Here is a 14,110-nt window from a genome sequence, read left to right as displayed (position 1 = left end):
TTGGTACAAAAATTCGGGACAAAGACGATGAACTTCAGAAATTAATAGAAGAAGAAGATATACAGAATTTTAACGAAAAAAGAGAAGAGCTTAGAAGAAAAGCAAAAGAATCAATACAGAAAGTACAAGAAGAGAACATAAGAAATTATAATAAAAACCGAAGAGTAGCAATCACCTATAATATTGGAGATTTAGTAGCCATAAGAAAAACACAGTTTTCACAAGGGAGTAAATTGTATCCTAAATACTTGGGACCCTATGAAGTTGTAAAATGCAATCCAAACGATCGTTATGCCGTGAAGAAGATTGGTAACAGCGAAGGCCCTATTAATACAACAACCTCAGCTGATCTCATGAAGCCGTGGATTTCGCCGGAAGACGATTCATCTGGGGCAGATGAATGATCAGGACGGCCGTGTGGGATAAATTAGTAGCTTAAATAGTTTTTTTTTGTGTTGGTATTACTAAGTGTCATTGTCATTAGAATAATGAAGTTTCGAACTGTCAAACTCAAAAAGAGTTAGTTGTCAATTGTCAGATTTCTAAGATGTAAGAATTGTATTTTTGTCGTAATAACAAATAAAGAATTACTGGTGAAAAAGTGAGTTTTCGTCCTCAAATCCGTGTTTATTCCCACATATATATATAAATAAATGTTGATTACGTATGTCCACAGACCAGGAATCCGGAGGATAGTGATTACATACTCTTTGGAGGAAAATAGCGAATACATAGAGGTATATATAATCCTTCATCCAAGAGCGAATAGAATAGCAATCTTATATATTATACATCTAGGTGTGAATACATTTGCGTAGGTATTAAATTTTTCGATATATATCGATATATCGATATAAAATTCCAACTGTTGAAAAAGTATAAACATGGATATTTCAATACAGACATACCTTACCTAGGTTTTTACTTTTTACTATATATAAATTTAAAATTGTGGCATAATAAAACGAGAAACCAAGAAAAAATATTGGTTTTATTTAACTGAAACGTTGACTCATTTGACAGTAGTTAGATGACAGTTGTCTATGGAGGTACAGCGCGGAGGTCGCATCACCTCATTCTCCCCCGGTTCAGTTTTCACTCTCACTCCCATCAACCACAAAGTCCGCCAGGTAGGTGGGTAATTTTCGCGCCCTATTAGATTTCCTGGGAAGTCCAGTCCTAAGAACTGGCGAGGACGTTGACGGCTCTTCTACATGAGGCGACGACGAAGGAGCGATATTTTCAGGTGGAGGTGTGGAGTTGTTTTCAGATGGAAACGTGAGGCTATCGTCTTCGGAGGCCGTTTCAAAGTTATCATCTCTACTATCATCAGTAGAACTGGGGAAAGGAGCCAATTGACGGTTTGATACCGTTGAGGTTTCTCCATTATCCCGTCTTATGAGAGAGTAGTAGGGATTGGTCTCTAGAAGCTCGGCTTCCTCGACAAGAGGGTCCGTTTTTGAAGAGCGGATGTTCTTCTTAACGAGGATCGGTCCCGGCGTGAGCCAAGATGGCAGTGAATCTCCGTTCGGGGATCTTCTAGGGTATGTGAAAAGTTTTTCGTGCGGAGTAGCGTTCGTTGCCGTACATAGGAGAGAGCGGACACAATGCAATGCGTCCTTCAGTACTACTTCCCAATTTTCAACCGATAATCCCTTTGACCGAAGGCTGAGTTGAATAGTTCGCCAGAGCGTTCCGTTAAGTCGTTCCACTTGGCCATTACCCTGGGGGTTATAGGGCGTCGTTCTGGACGAGGCTATGTTTGACTGCCGTAGAAATGATTTGAACTCTTAGGACATGAATGACGACCCTCTATCACTATGAATGTAGAGAGGTTGGCCAAATGTCAGAAAAAGATCTTTCAGGCAAGTAATGACGGTGGCTGAGGTCATATCCTTACATGCGTAAGCAAAAGGAAACCGACTGTACTCATCAATAATCGTAAGTATGTACTTGTTGGCTGTTTCAGAAGGCAGTGGTCCTTTAAAATCTATGTTGATCCGTTCAAATGGCGACGTAGCTTTTATCAATTGACCCTTGACCTTAAAAAACCTCGGTTTTATTTCGGCGCAGGTAGGGCACGAAGCGGTCATCTCCTTGACATCATTAGCTGAGTAGGGCAAGTTTTTAGATCTTACCCAGTGATACATTCTAGTTACTCCCGGGTGGCAGAGTGCGTTATGTAGTTCTTTCAACTTGTTTATATTCATGTAGGCGCATACGCGAGATAGAGCGTCCGCAGCAGCGTTTTCAGTGCCTGATCTGTAAACTATATCGTATTTGAAGCAAGACAGTTCTAATCGCCGACGTTGAATCTTCTCATTTTTTATTTTACTGTTATGATTTTGATTGAACATGAAGGCTACCGATTGTTGGTCTGTTATAAGAAGAAAATGTCTACCAATCAGGTAGTGTCTCCATTTCTTTAGGCTCTCTACTATCGCACAAGCCTCTTTTTTGATTGAGGATTGTTTGCATTCCGAGTTATTCAATGTCCGAGAGAAAAAAGCAACTGGTCTTCCATGTTGCGTCAGCGTAGCCCCTAGCGCGAATTCCGAAGCGTCTGTTTCGACTGTAAACATTTCATTGTCGTTAATGGCTACTAGAGCGGCTGCCTTAATATCTTGCTTGAGTTCTTCAAAGCACTTGAGCGCATCAGGTGGCAACGGGAAAGTAGTCACGCATGTAAGTGGCTTTATTTTTTCGGAGAAACGCGCGATCCATTTAGCGTAATGAGCAAGCATCCCTAGGACTCGTTTTAGTTCACTAGTTTTAGTTGGAGCGGGAAGCTCTAGAAGAGGTTTTAGTCTTTCCGGGTCAGGACTGATTGTGTTATTTTCAACAGTATATCCAAGCAAGTTGATTTTAGTCTTATTGAAAACACTCTTCTGTTCGTTTAGAGTTAAATGAAATTTATTAGCGGCGTCCAAAAAGCGTTTTAGATTGTGGTCATGATCCCTTTGATCTTTGCCGCAGACGGTTACATCATCTAAGTAGGCAAACGTTCCTTCTAATTTCTCTTCTGTTATGATGAAGTCCAGAGTTCGTTGAAAAGCTGCAACGCCATTAGTCACGCCAAATGGAATGCGTGTAAACTGGTACAATTTGCCGCAAGCTTCGAAAGCTGTATATATCTTTTCATTTTCTAAGATGGGTACTTGATGATATGCGCTCTTTAAGTCGATTTGACTGAACACTTTAAATCTTGATACGTTGCTCACGACTGATTCTATGCTTGGCAAGGGGAAGGCATCCAGTTCGGTGAATTTGTTTATTGTCATGGAGTAATCAATGACAAGTCGTTTTCGATAAACTCCTCCTCCCGCTACGAGGACTTGAGCTCTCCAGGGGGAAATGCTTGTTTCAACGACCCCGTCTTCAAGTAATTTAGACACTTCTTCCTTTATGAAGTCCTCATCTTCCTTGCTGTAGCGCCGGCTTCTCACGACGATCGGTCGAATGTTTGGCGACAGATTTGTAAATACGGAGGCTGGTGGCACCGAAGCTTGTAACACGTTGCATATCTCTAAAGGTTCGCCAGGCCCACCAAGATTGAAATGAATGCTCGAGTGATGTTTGAGCAAGTCATGGCCGATGATGACGTCGGCACAGAGGTTGTCGACAACTAGAAGAGGTGTTTGTTTATAAGTATGCTTATTCATCGTAATAGTAGCAAAGCAAACACCTTCAACAAAGGAAACTTGATTGAGAGAAGCGAGATTGACTGTCTGCTGGCAGGGTTTTTTGCGTAGTTTCATTATGCGAGCAACTTTACCATTAATAAAGCTGACCGAACTTCCTGTATCGACGAGAGCATCAGCCTTGTATTCGTTGACCATGATTGGAATTGTTGCACTCCTAAGGCTCGAAGGAGAGGCAGCAGAAATAGCTCCACTGTAGAATTGGTCGTTGTTAGGGGTTGTAGGATCTTCAACTGTCGTGGAGTTCAAGTTAAAATTGCCCGATCTACAGACGCTTGCGAAGTGTCCTTTCTTTGAGCACTTTTTGCAAGTGGCTTTGTTGGCTGGACATCTGAACCTTGGATGAAGACTCCCGCCGCAAAAGAAGCAGGGTTTAGCCGGAGGTGGCGTGTTCGGGGCGGCTTGAAAAGTTCGTGACGATAGAGCCGCCACTAGATTTTCGGATTCCTTTACCCGTGAAATACCTTGCGATATGGCGGTAAGTTGCGAAGAGCTAATACCAATAGTAACTGCATCCTTCTCTGCCGTTTCCAGAGCTACGGCTTGATTAAGTGCTTCTGAGAGAGTGAGTTTAGAGTTTTCTAGTAACCGCTCGCGAATCCTTCGTGATAGTAAGCCGGATATGAGAGCACTACGAACTGCTTGGTCTTCATGCTCTTGGGCTGTGACGTCTTCGAATTTACAATCTTTCGCAGAAAGTCGGAGAGCTCTAACATAGTCAGAGATCGTTTCGTCGGCTCGTTGCTTGCGATTGAAGAGAATGTGTCGAGCTAGAATAGTATTTTTCGGTTTGACATAGATGTCTTCTAGAACTTTCATCGAATCTTTATAAGTGGAGCATGTTTTGATATGCTTATAAATCGATGCCGATAAGTGGTTAACTAGGATCTTACGCTTAAGGGAGTCCGGTACATCTTCGGTAATCTCTTCTGCTAAGAAGCTTTCGAATGTCGATTTCCAATGTAGCCATTTTGTATCGGAGTCCGCGACATCAGGCTCGATGTCAAACTTATCGGGTCGCAGATATCTTAACAGCGAAGGCTTGCCTAGTTTTTCGTCAGTCATTCTCAGTTAAATAAATTGTGGCATAATAAAACGAGAAACCAAGAAAAAATATTGGTTTTATTTAACTGAAACGTTGACTCATTTGACAGTAGTTAGATGACAGTTGTCTATGGAGGTACAGCGCGGAGGTCGCATCACCTCAAAAATATAAATGTTTGATCCGATCAAAGATTAGGTTCAAAAAAGCTAGAAACCCAGAATTGTAAAAAAAAACTATTTTTTTTTCTTACAAAGATTAGCCAATGTCAAGTTTGTAGTTATTTGTAACAAGTAGTTATGGACCCCGTCTGTGTCAGTGCTCGCCGACATACGCACGGCACCCCCCTAAAGCGCTTTCCAGTCAGTTTTAACAAAAAAGAAAACACTCCAAAAAGGCAGAGCACGCCCGCCAGCCAACACCAACACAGACAAAGTAAAAAAAAATCTATAGGATTACTTATGGATTGGTACAGAGTACATTGTACTCTGTGGATGTACAATGTAGTAATATGGTACGTAGCACAGGCAGAGATGTGCTACCTAATAGCATGTCTCTGAGCACAGGTACCTAGTAATAATGAATAGGTACATGGTTTAATCTTCAATTAGGTACCTATCAATCGAAGCCTTGGGGCAAGCGACGGGTCTGCCCGCGAAATTCACATTTTATTTGGTTTTTCGCAATTTGTAAACTAATACGACAAATTAGGCTTATATAACTTATAGCATACGCAAGCATGTGGCACTGCCATTTCGAACCTAACGTTCCGTTTACTCTTTGAAATATACATAGACACGTAGAGTTAAGGTTAGCCAACATTACATTAAAAATATCGTTAAAAGCGTTAGAATTATATAAATATATATATTGCCAGTATTAAAATGTTTTCCCCAAAACAGAGGTATTTTGTATGAAAAATTAATTTGAAACGAGCTAGATTCATAGTGAACTCTCGATCAAAAAGTTAAAAACTTTACTTTGAAATTGTTTGTCACCATTTTTTCGATTCCTTTGTAAACAAAAAATATTTTTTAACTAGTTTATTAAGTACTTTCATAAATTTAACACTGTATAAAAATAAAACTCCATTTTCAACACTATTGAAGATGTATTCAGAGCTAGGTGAATCAATAATATTATATGGTATGAGTCACACATATAAAACACGTATAGGTATATTAATCAAATATACCAATTTTGCAATTGCAATTCTTTTAAAAACCATTGTACCTAAAAAATTAAAAAGCAATAAAGCAACGATTACCATTTGTTATTTGATTATTGTTATAAGTATATATAAGTTGTGCCGGTACAACCCCTATGCAAACTCAACACTTCCATGGAGTAAATAAAAAATAAAAAACAGAGTGCGTTAAACTGAGAGGGGAAATTAAGTCTTGCTACAGGCAACTCAGGAATGAAAGTCAAAATCAAAAATTGTACTTCGCGTTTGAGCTAATATAATGACGAGGACGATTTTAGAGTTTAAATGCTTTGTAAATCACGTAGTTTTGTATAATTGTGTTCTACTATAGATTCAGTACTTTGTATTTAATGACCATTTGTTAAAATGTATAGAAACAAGAAGGACGTCGATAAACACGTGGAGAGTTTGATGTTGAAATTGTCACCGAAAGATGTAAGATAGATTTTTTATCGAATAGATTTTGTTTTACAATAAATATTTTTTTAAATTGCACTGTTCTATTGTACATTTGTTGCAGTTCAAGACTAGAGCATATTCCATTGCGCGGCTTTATTTCGAGGTGGGGGATTATGGAAGCTGTCAGAAATACGTGGAACAGTATCTCAGCCAAAAATCGAATAACGCAGCCGCTCACAAACTACTCGGACAGACATTTCAAAAGCTAGGGCAGAAGGAAAAAGCAATTGAGCAGTACAAAATTTCCCTTGATATTGATCCTACACAAACAAGTACTATTCTGGATGGTAAGTGTTATAGCATACTAATATAGGTATAGGTTTGGCATTTTGTTAGTATTTTATAAGGCCTGGAAAAGAACGATTTTGCATGATTCCTTTTATTAGTAGCTAAGAATGGGTATGACTTGTTTAAACAGTCAATGTTTCTGATGAGATATCAGGATCAGGCACCTACTCTTTTCTGCTTTTATCTACTGTCCCAACTGACTACTGGACCTATAAATACTACACCTAAAAGCAAGGAATCTTCATTAACAGAAGTTAAGTTTTCCACCTGGAAATTTTTGGCAATGAAGTTTTAAGACAGTTAACTGCATTAAACACACCAATTAAAAAAAAAATATCTGGAGGGCCACTGTTTTAGTTTAACAGCTACAGTGTGATATTTGCAATCACCTTGATTGGCCTCTCACTATTGGCTGAAATTGCACCAACCAGCTTGTTGTATGAAACATGGATGTTCTTCTTCTTCTTTCTGGGCTGCTTTAAGCATTTAAACGTTTCCGTCTGTACATATAATATGGATGTCATATGAACGTGAATTTGTAGTTACATCAATTAAAAATGTGTTCACAAAAAAATTAATCTACTAAATTACATATAGATGGCGCTGTTGTCATTAACTTGCAATATTGCACTAAAAATGTTAAAATATTTTGTAGGATGGTAGGGAACCCTTCGTGTGCGAGCCTGACTCGCACTTGACCTGTTTTGTTTATCTAGGCTAGCCTAAGACAATAAATAAGTTAATTAAGTAGAGTACTACCACTTTTATGAGTTAAGCCAGTGTACCTATGCAGAATCCTATTTTTAAATGGTGCAAAAATAACAACTCAGCCAATCATAGTGTGCGTCCGTCCAGTATGGTTGTTGCCTACACACCATGTTTTGCACATGCGAATTATGACCAAGATAGCACCAGTCTCTATTGTTCCTGTTTATAAAATCTTAATGTCAAGCAACAAGGATATATTTCATTTGGGTTTTAGTTGGGGTTAGGTTGAGCTTTTCTGCACAAACATATTCTGCCAATGCGAATCATAAGAGTGGTGGTACTGTACCTGAGCTGTGGTTACAAAAGTTATTGTAAAGTTAAAACAATGCTGAGATGTCAAATGCTTAATTTCTTAATGCTAAATTCCAGACTTGCAAATGGTCATATTTACATTTTCAATTTTATTTTATTATGCAAAAGCTTTTAGCAAATTTTGTAAATATAACAGAATAAAACTATTTCACATTTGGCAACGGTAAGTATTTCAAAACATATACATACACAATGTTTACAATTTATGTTAGTTTAACATAAATAGCTTACGCCCGCAACTTCGTCTACGATATGTATGTATGATTTAGCCTATAAGTGAAAGATATTTTGAAATCAGATGAGTAGTTTTGCAGATTACCGCATACTTCCAAACTTACAAACTTTACCTCTTCATAATATTAACTAATAAAGTTTGTGAGTTATTTTCTTTTTGTTCCAGTTTGTGAATTACTAGCAGATGATGAGGTCACCATAGACTCTGGTCGGGCAAAATACTGGTGTGAAAAAGCTGAAGCCATGTTTCCCAAGCATCCAGTGACATTTAACTTACGAGAAAAACTCCTGGCTGTTGCTAATCCAGATCCAGAAGCTCTGCTGAAGTTATTAAAATCTGAATTGGAAATAAGACCAAAAGATGCTGGACTACATGCCCGTCTTATAAAACATTTGCTTCGTACTAATAACATCAAGGAAGCATATGAACATAGTTGCAGTATTGAGTTTGATAAAAAGTTTTTTTCCAACAATCATGCATGGTATGAAAGTCTATCTGAGATACTAAAATACAATCCTTTAACAATGAGTGATTGGTTATACCAGTTGCTTTTATTAACAGTAAAAGAGAGGATTTGTATTTTAAGTCTAACTGAAACACCAAATTCTTGTTCTAAAAGCTTGGTTGAGTCAAGTGAACTCCTTCATGATTATGACCAATCTATCGCGAGTGTGGCTAAAACTGGGCCATCTCTAGGATTTCGAGAATTTCACAATAGTCTGCTACAACATCACAGAGGACAGTTGGCGTTCCACACAGCAACCTATTTGCTTAAAAAGGCAAAAAAAGGACAACTGAATTGGAGAGAGGCTAAGGAATGTTCAGCCCCATTGATGCTTAATGCTTGGCAAACCATTCCGCTTGATCCTAAAGCTAACTGGTTAGCTCATGCACCTGAGAAACAACAGAATGCTGTGCGTCGTTGGTATCTGGAGGGGTCATTCAGATGTTCTCAATCTGGTCATTTTTTGCTTTCTAATATGCAGGATAAAAGTCAAGTACTTCTAGATCAAATTTCACAATTTTGCTCAGGAATACATTGGAAGGATAAATTGTATGAAAAAGTATTTCCCGCACCAGAGCAACTTACAAAAAAGAAATCCTCCTATTTAGCATCATATCAATTTGTTGCTCCTTCATTAAGACTACCAAGAAAAGCTGAAGTACAGGCTTATGATGATGACGCACAAAGAGAATATCCTAATTCTCTTCACCATTTTGTGTGGATCCTACTAAATTATAAAAATTATGCAGAGTTTAGATGCACATTATTTGATATGCTAACTCCAACATCTGTTACCAGCTGTGGCCCTGAAACACTTAACAAAATGGATATTTTAGCTTTTCTCTTCAGTGCAACATTAACAACACAAAAACTGAGGGATAATAAGACCAATTATGTTTCCACAGAAATGGCAGATCTCCTTCCAGCTAACATAACAGACCTTTTGTGTTCCCTGCCTCAAACTAAATGGTGGGACTGTGCATATAAGTTCAGTCATGATGAACTCGGTGTGGAGTATACTGATATCCGTTCCATACTAAGTCGCGGTATTGAAGTTTTGCGATGTATTGATAATCATGGATTAGATCCTGAGTTATTATGCATTTTAGGACGAATTTTTATTGAAAAGGCTAAAAAAGCAAATACTTCAGAAGAAAAAGCAAACCTCGAAATTAGAGCTCAACTTTATTATTCGTCAGCTATACCCCTCCTTGAAAAATTAAAATCAAAAAATGTTTTAAAATTACCTGAAAAGAGAATGTTTGAATATACAAACACACAGCTGAGTGCAAAAGAAATTAATCTTCTATTAGAAGAGAGCAAACTTGAAATAGCTCTTTCACATCTTAATGAAGGAGAATATGAAAAGGTTATTAATCTTTTGGCTAATGTGAAATCACCCCAAGCTTATTACTATCTGAGTGAAACATATAAAAAAATTGCTTTGGAGGAGAACACTTCGACAAAAAATATTGATAACAAGTATGCAAGTTTGTTAAATAAAGCTAAGCAGTTTGCTTACAAAGCTTTAGATAAAATGAAAGATTTAGAAGAGCCCAGAAGCAAGTCTCTATATACTAATCTACAATCATTAATAGAAGATTTGGAATCACGTCTCAATAAAACTAATATTGACTTGTCAGCGAACGTTACGAACGATGTAGAATCATCAGACGAATATGAGTCTGTTACTGAAATTGGGTCAGTGCGATCTAAATCAAATCATCGCAAAATAAGTTCTACACCTAAACAAACAAGACGCAACTTCGTCGATACAGCGTACCGTACTGCAATGGATTCACCAACTCTCGAAAACGCTCAAGTAGATCAATTATGCTTAGAAAGGATAGAAAGACAAATAAAAAACTTCCAAAAAACTGAAACAACAATCAATGACTTTATGGATCAAACTAGGAACTGGTTTGAAGAGAATCGAAAATTAGGTAACCATATAATTAGTACAATCAATTCTTATATTGAAAACACAACAGATCAATTTAAACTGCTTAAAATGTCAGTTGATCAAATCAATAAACAAAGGGATGAATGCAGGAAAGACTCCAGAGATGTAGCAGATTTAAAGAAAGAAGTTGCAGAGTTAAAAAAAGAAGTTAATAAACTGAAGAAACCTGCTGTAGATGAAAATGATCTATACAATCTGGAAGATGAGTACCGAACCAGCGATAATACTGGTTTTGGTGCTCAACTTCCCTTTACGGCTCCGCAAGTTGTGCCACCGTTTGCTCAACGTCTTATGCCACCCTTCTCTATGCCACCAAACCCATACCAATTATACGGACAAAACTTCTATAATCTGTACAATCAATATTCTCAATTTGCACAACCACCAGCGGTGCCGGGCGCACCGCAGCTATTTGATCCTACAAGAACGCAAATGAACTATCCAGGAGTTTATCCAACACCAGATCAAATGTATCTAGATGAAGCGCATCTTGTTCCCCCCACGCTACCGACTGTTCCAACAATGCCTACTGTTCCAACTACACACAATATTATACCTACTGTATCTACTGTACCTTCAACTGTTGCACCACCAGCGGCAGTATCTATATCTAAAGTGTTGCTTGATTCAAAAGAAATTCCGAAATCATTACCAGTGAATGTAGTGATAACTTCTTCTGATCCGTTACCAACAAGCACTACTACACCAGCACCAGTGTTAAGTGTTACAATACCGCAAAAACATATTAAAGGAAGTCCACATAACTATCAAATACCAATGCCTTCCTCAACGGAAAGTAAGACAATAGCCCCTCCTGTTTTTAGTTTTCCTTTATCTAACAAATCTACTGTAACAACTTCAAGTATTTTAAATTGGAATACAAAGTTTTTATCATCTCAAGCAGAAAATACATTGACTATATCCAGTGGTAACAATTCTTTCAAAGATTCTATGAATTCTACAAGTGTTGTTGATGGTGTATTCCCTGGCTTTTCACCAAACGCAAGTTTGAATAAATCTAGAACTTTATCAGAAAAAAGTAATACATCAATTGAAAATTATGATCCCTGTCCAGATTTTAAGCCTATTATACCATTGCCCGCAGAAGTTAAAATCACTACCGGCGAAGAAGATGAAACGGTAATATTCAGTTCCAGGGCGAAATTGTTTAGATTTGTTGATAAGCAATGGAAAGAGAGAGGCATTGGGGAAATGAAATTGCTGAAGCACAAATTAACTGGCAAAGTTAGAGTACTTATGAGAAGAGAACAAGTGCACAAAATTTGTGCAAATCATATAATATCACATAGCATGGAAATCAAACCTATGAAAAATGAGACTAAGGCTTATTGTTGGGTTGCTCATGACTATGCTGAAGAATCCGTTATCCTAGAAAAATTTTGTGTAAGGTTTAAAACGGTTGACTTAGGGAAAGAATTTTATGAAACATTTGAAAAGGCCCGCAAAGAGTCAGCTAATATTGTTGAAAATGAAGATAAGAGTCTTAATAATGTTTCAAAACCAGTGTCTGAAATAAGTGTCACCAAGAACATCTTTTCTGTTAAAGATACTGCAGCTAACTCTCAGTCTGGAAAAACAGTAGTGGGAGGATTCACTTTCAGCAGTACACCCACATTCAAACCTACTGTAGAAACCCCCGATAGTGAAACAAAGAATGTAGAAACTCCAAAAAATAAAATAAACGTTTTCAGTGGCCTCACCTTCAATCCTGGAAATACATTCACATTTGGTAATAATTTAAGTCTTGCTTCAAGTACAAATAAGGAAATTATCACAACACCAATTAATGAAGATACAACAAAAATAAATACGTCTGATGTAGTGGAAGAGTTTGAACCGACAGTAGATTTTAAACCCGTTATACCATTACCAGCTCTTATTGAGCAAAAAACTGGTGAAGAAGATGAAATAATACTGTTTGAACATAGAGCTAAGCTGTTGCGGTTTGATGCCGGGGACAAAGAGTGGAAAGAAAGGGGTCTTGGTAATATGAAATTACTTGTACATAAAGATAACAGTCACAAATTGCGACTTTTGATGAGGAGAGAACAAATTATGAAAGTATGTTGCAATCATTCAATAACTAAAGAAATGACATTCCAAAAAATGCCTAATATGGATAAAGCAGTTACATGGTGTGCGAAAGATTTTTCGGAAGGTGAATTAGTTTCAGAAACATTTTGCCTTCGTTTTAAAACTGCGCAAATATGTGATGACTTCATCGAAGCAGTTAAAGCAGCTCAAGCTAAAATTGGCGATGGCGCTAAAGCCGCAAAAGAAGAACAGAATGCTGCTAAACAAAATAATCAAATAGGATTTGGCGATAAGTTTAAACCTAAGCCAGGATCTTGGTTTTGTGAAACTTGTTACACAAACAATTTAGAATCATTTGAGAAATGTGCTTGTTGCGAAACTCCAAACCCACAAAACAAGAACAGTGGCAAAGAAAAATCTACGAAAGATTCTGGATGGGGTGATAAATTCAAACCTAAACCAGGGTCTTGGGAATGTAAACAATGTTTGATTCGCAATGAAGCAGAACTTGATCAATGTGGCGCATGTAATAGTCCCAAAGATGGAACTGTCAAAAAAACTGAGGTCAAATTCAATGATGTACCCAAATTCAATTTCGGAATCCCATCAACCATTACACAAAATCAAAATATAACTAGTACCAATCCAGTTGTCCTAAAGGCCCCAGAGTCTTCTATATTTGGTGTAAATAATGTTTCCAAATTCAACTTTGGTATTCCGAAAACCGAAACGATCAACTTTGGCATGACAACCAAATCTTTGAATACATCCAGTATATTCAGTGCTGGTTCGGTAACTGCTGAAAACGCTAGTAGTCCCATTAATTATAGTGTAAAGGAAAATGAAACATTAACTACAACACCTGTAAAGCCAGCCTTATTACAAACACCGAACACAAATATTGCATCTTTCGGAAAGAGTGGAACATTTGAATTTTCATTCAAACCTAAAACTCCAACTAAAGGGAAAAGTCCTGTCAAGTCACCAAAAGAAAATAAGGGATTTGATAGTGATGACAATGAATATGTATCTGAAGATGAAGGCCATCACATTTATTTTAGCCCAGTTATCCCAATGCCAGACAAGGTAATACATACTTTTTAAGCCTATGTTATATTATGTTACACTGAAATTTTGATATTATGTCCATACTTCATCCCGCTGGCTAAGTGCGGATTGGTAGACTTCAGACACCTTTGAGAACATTATGGAGAACTCTCAAGCACGCAGGTTTCCTCACGAAGTTTTCACATGACTAAATTGACGTTTTGACAGTGTTTGCATGTGTTACTTAAATTTTCTGTGGTAAGAGTTGCTGGTTTTACGAATGACATTGAAACATTGTAGATTGAAGTTGTAACCGGAGAAGAGCATGAAGAAGAGCTGTACAGTCACAGGGCAAAGTTGTATATATTCAGTAAAGAGTGGAAAGAACGTGGCATAGGCAATGTGAAAATCCTCAAACATAAGGAAACCGGCAATTTAAGGTAAGTTGAATTATATTAATTGTATTTATTCTAGGTAAGTAATTTACAGTCAGTCACTGCTGTTTTAAATATCTTGTTCATTTTCAAT

At 37.5% G+C, this 14,110-nt stretch overlaps 2 protein-coding genes across 2 annotated transcripts in view; one reads left to right on the top strand and one right to left on the bottom strand.

The window, feature by feature from the left end:
• Positions 1–1,088: 1,088 nt before the first annotated feature.
• LOC123864698 lies at positions 1,089–4,766 on the bottom strand. Its single transcript, XM_045905315.1, has 2 exons — positions 2,139–4,766; positions 1,089–1,766 (listed from the first exon to the last, which is right to left on the bottom strand). The coding sequence occupies exons 1-2, from the start codon at positions 4,764–4,766 to the stop codon at positions 1,089–1,091; spliced, it is 3,306 nt and encodes a 1,101-aa protein (XP_045761271.1).
• Positions 4,767–6,164: 1,398 nt separating this feature from the next.
• The window catches only part of LOC123864697 (E3 SUMO-protein ligase RanBP2-like), a 35,499-nt gene continuing 27,553 nt past the window's right edge, over positions 6,165–14,110 (top strand). The window contains exons 1-4 of the mRNA XM_045905314.1: positions 6,165–6,385; positions 6,471–6,696; positions 8,178–13,621; positions 13,883–14,022. Of these exons, the coding sequence (XP_045761270.1) occupies positions 6,317–6,385; positions 6,471–6,696; positions 8,178–13,621; positions 13,883–14,022 (5,879 nt within the window). The 5' untranslated portion in view covers positions 6,165–6,316. The remainder of the gene's footprint in view (positions 6,386–6,470; positions 6,697–8,177; positions 13,622–13,882; positions 14,023–14,110) is intronic.

The sequence above is a fragment of the Maniola jurtina genome, chromosome 4 (assembly GCF_905333055.1).
Source record: "Maniola jurtina chromosome 4, ilManJurt1.1, whole genome shotgun sequence".
Lineage (NCBI taxonomy): Eukaryota > Metazoa > Arthropoda > Insecta > Lepidoptera > Nymphalidae > Maniola > Maniola jurtina.
Note: the sequence above shows the minus strand (reverse complement) of the source record. Positions and strands in the feature narration are given on the sequence as shown.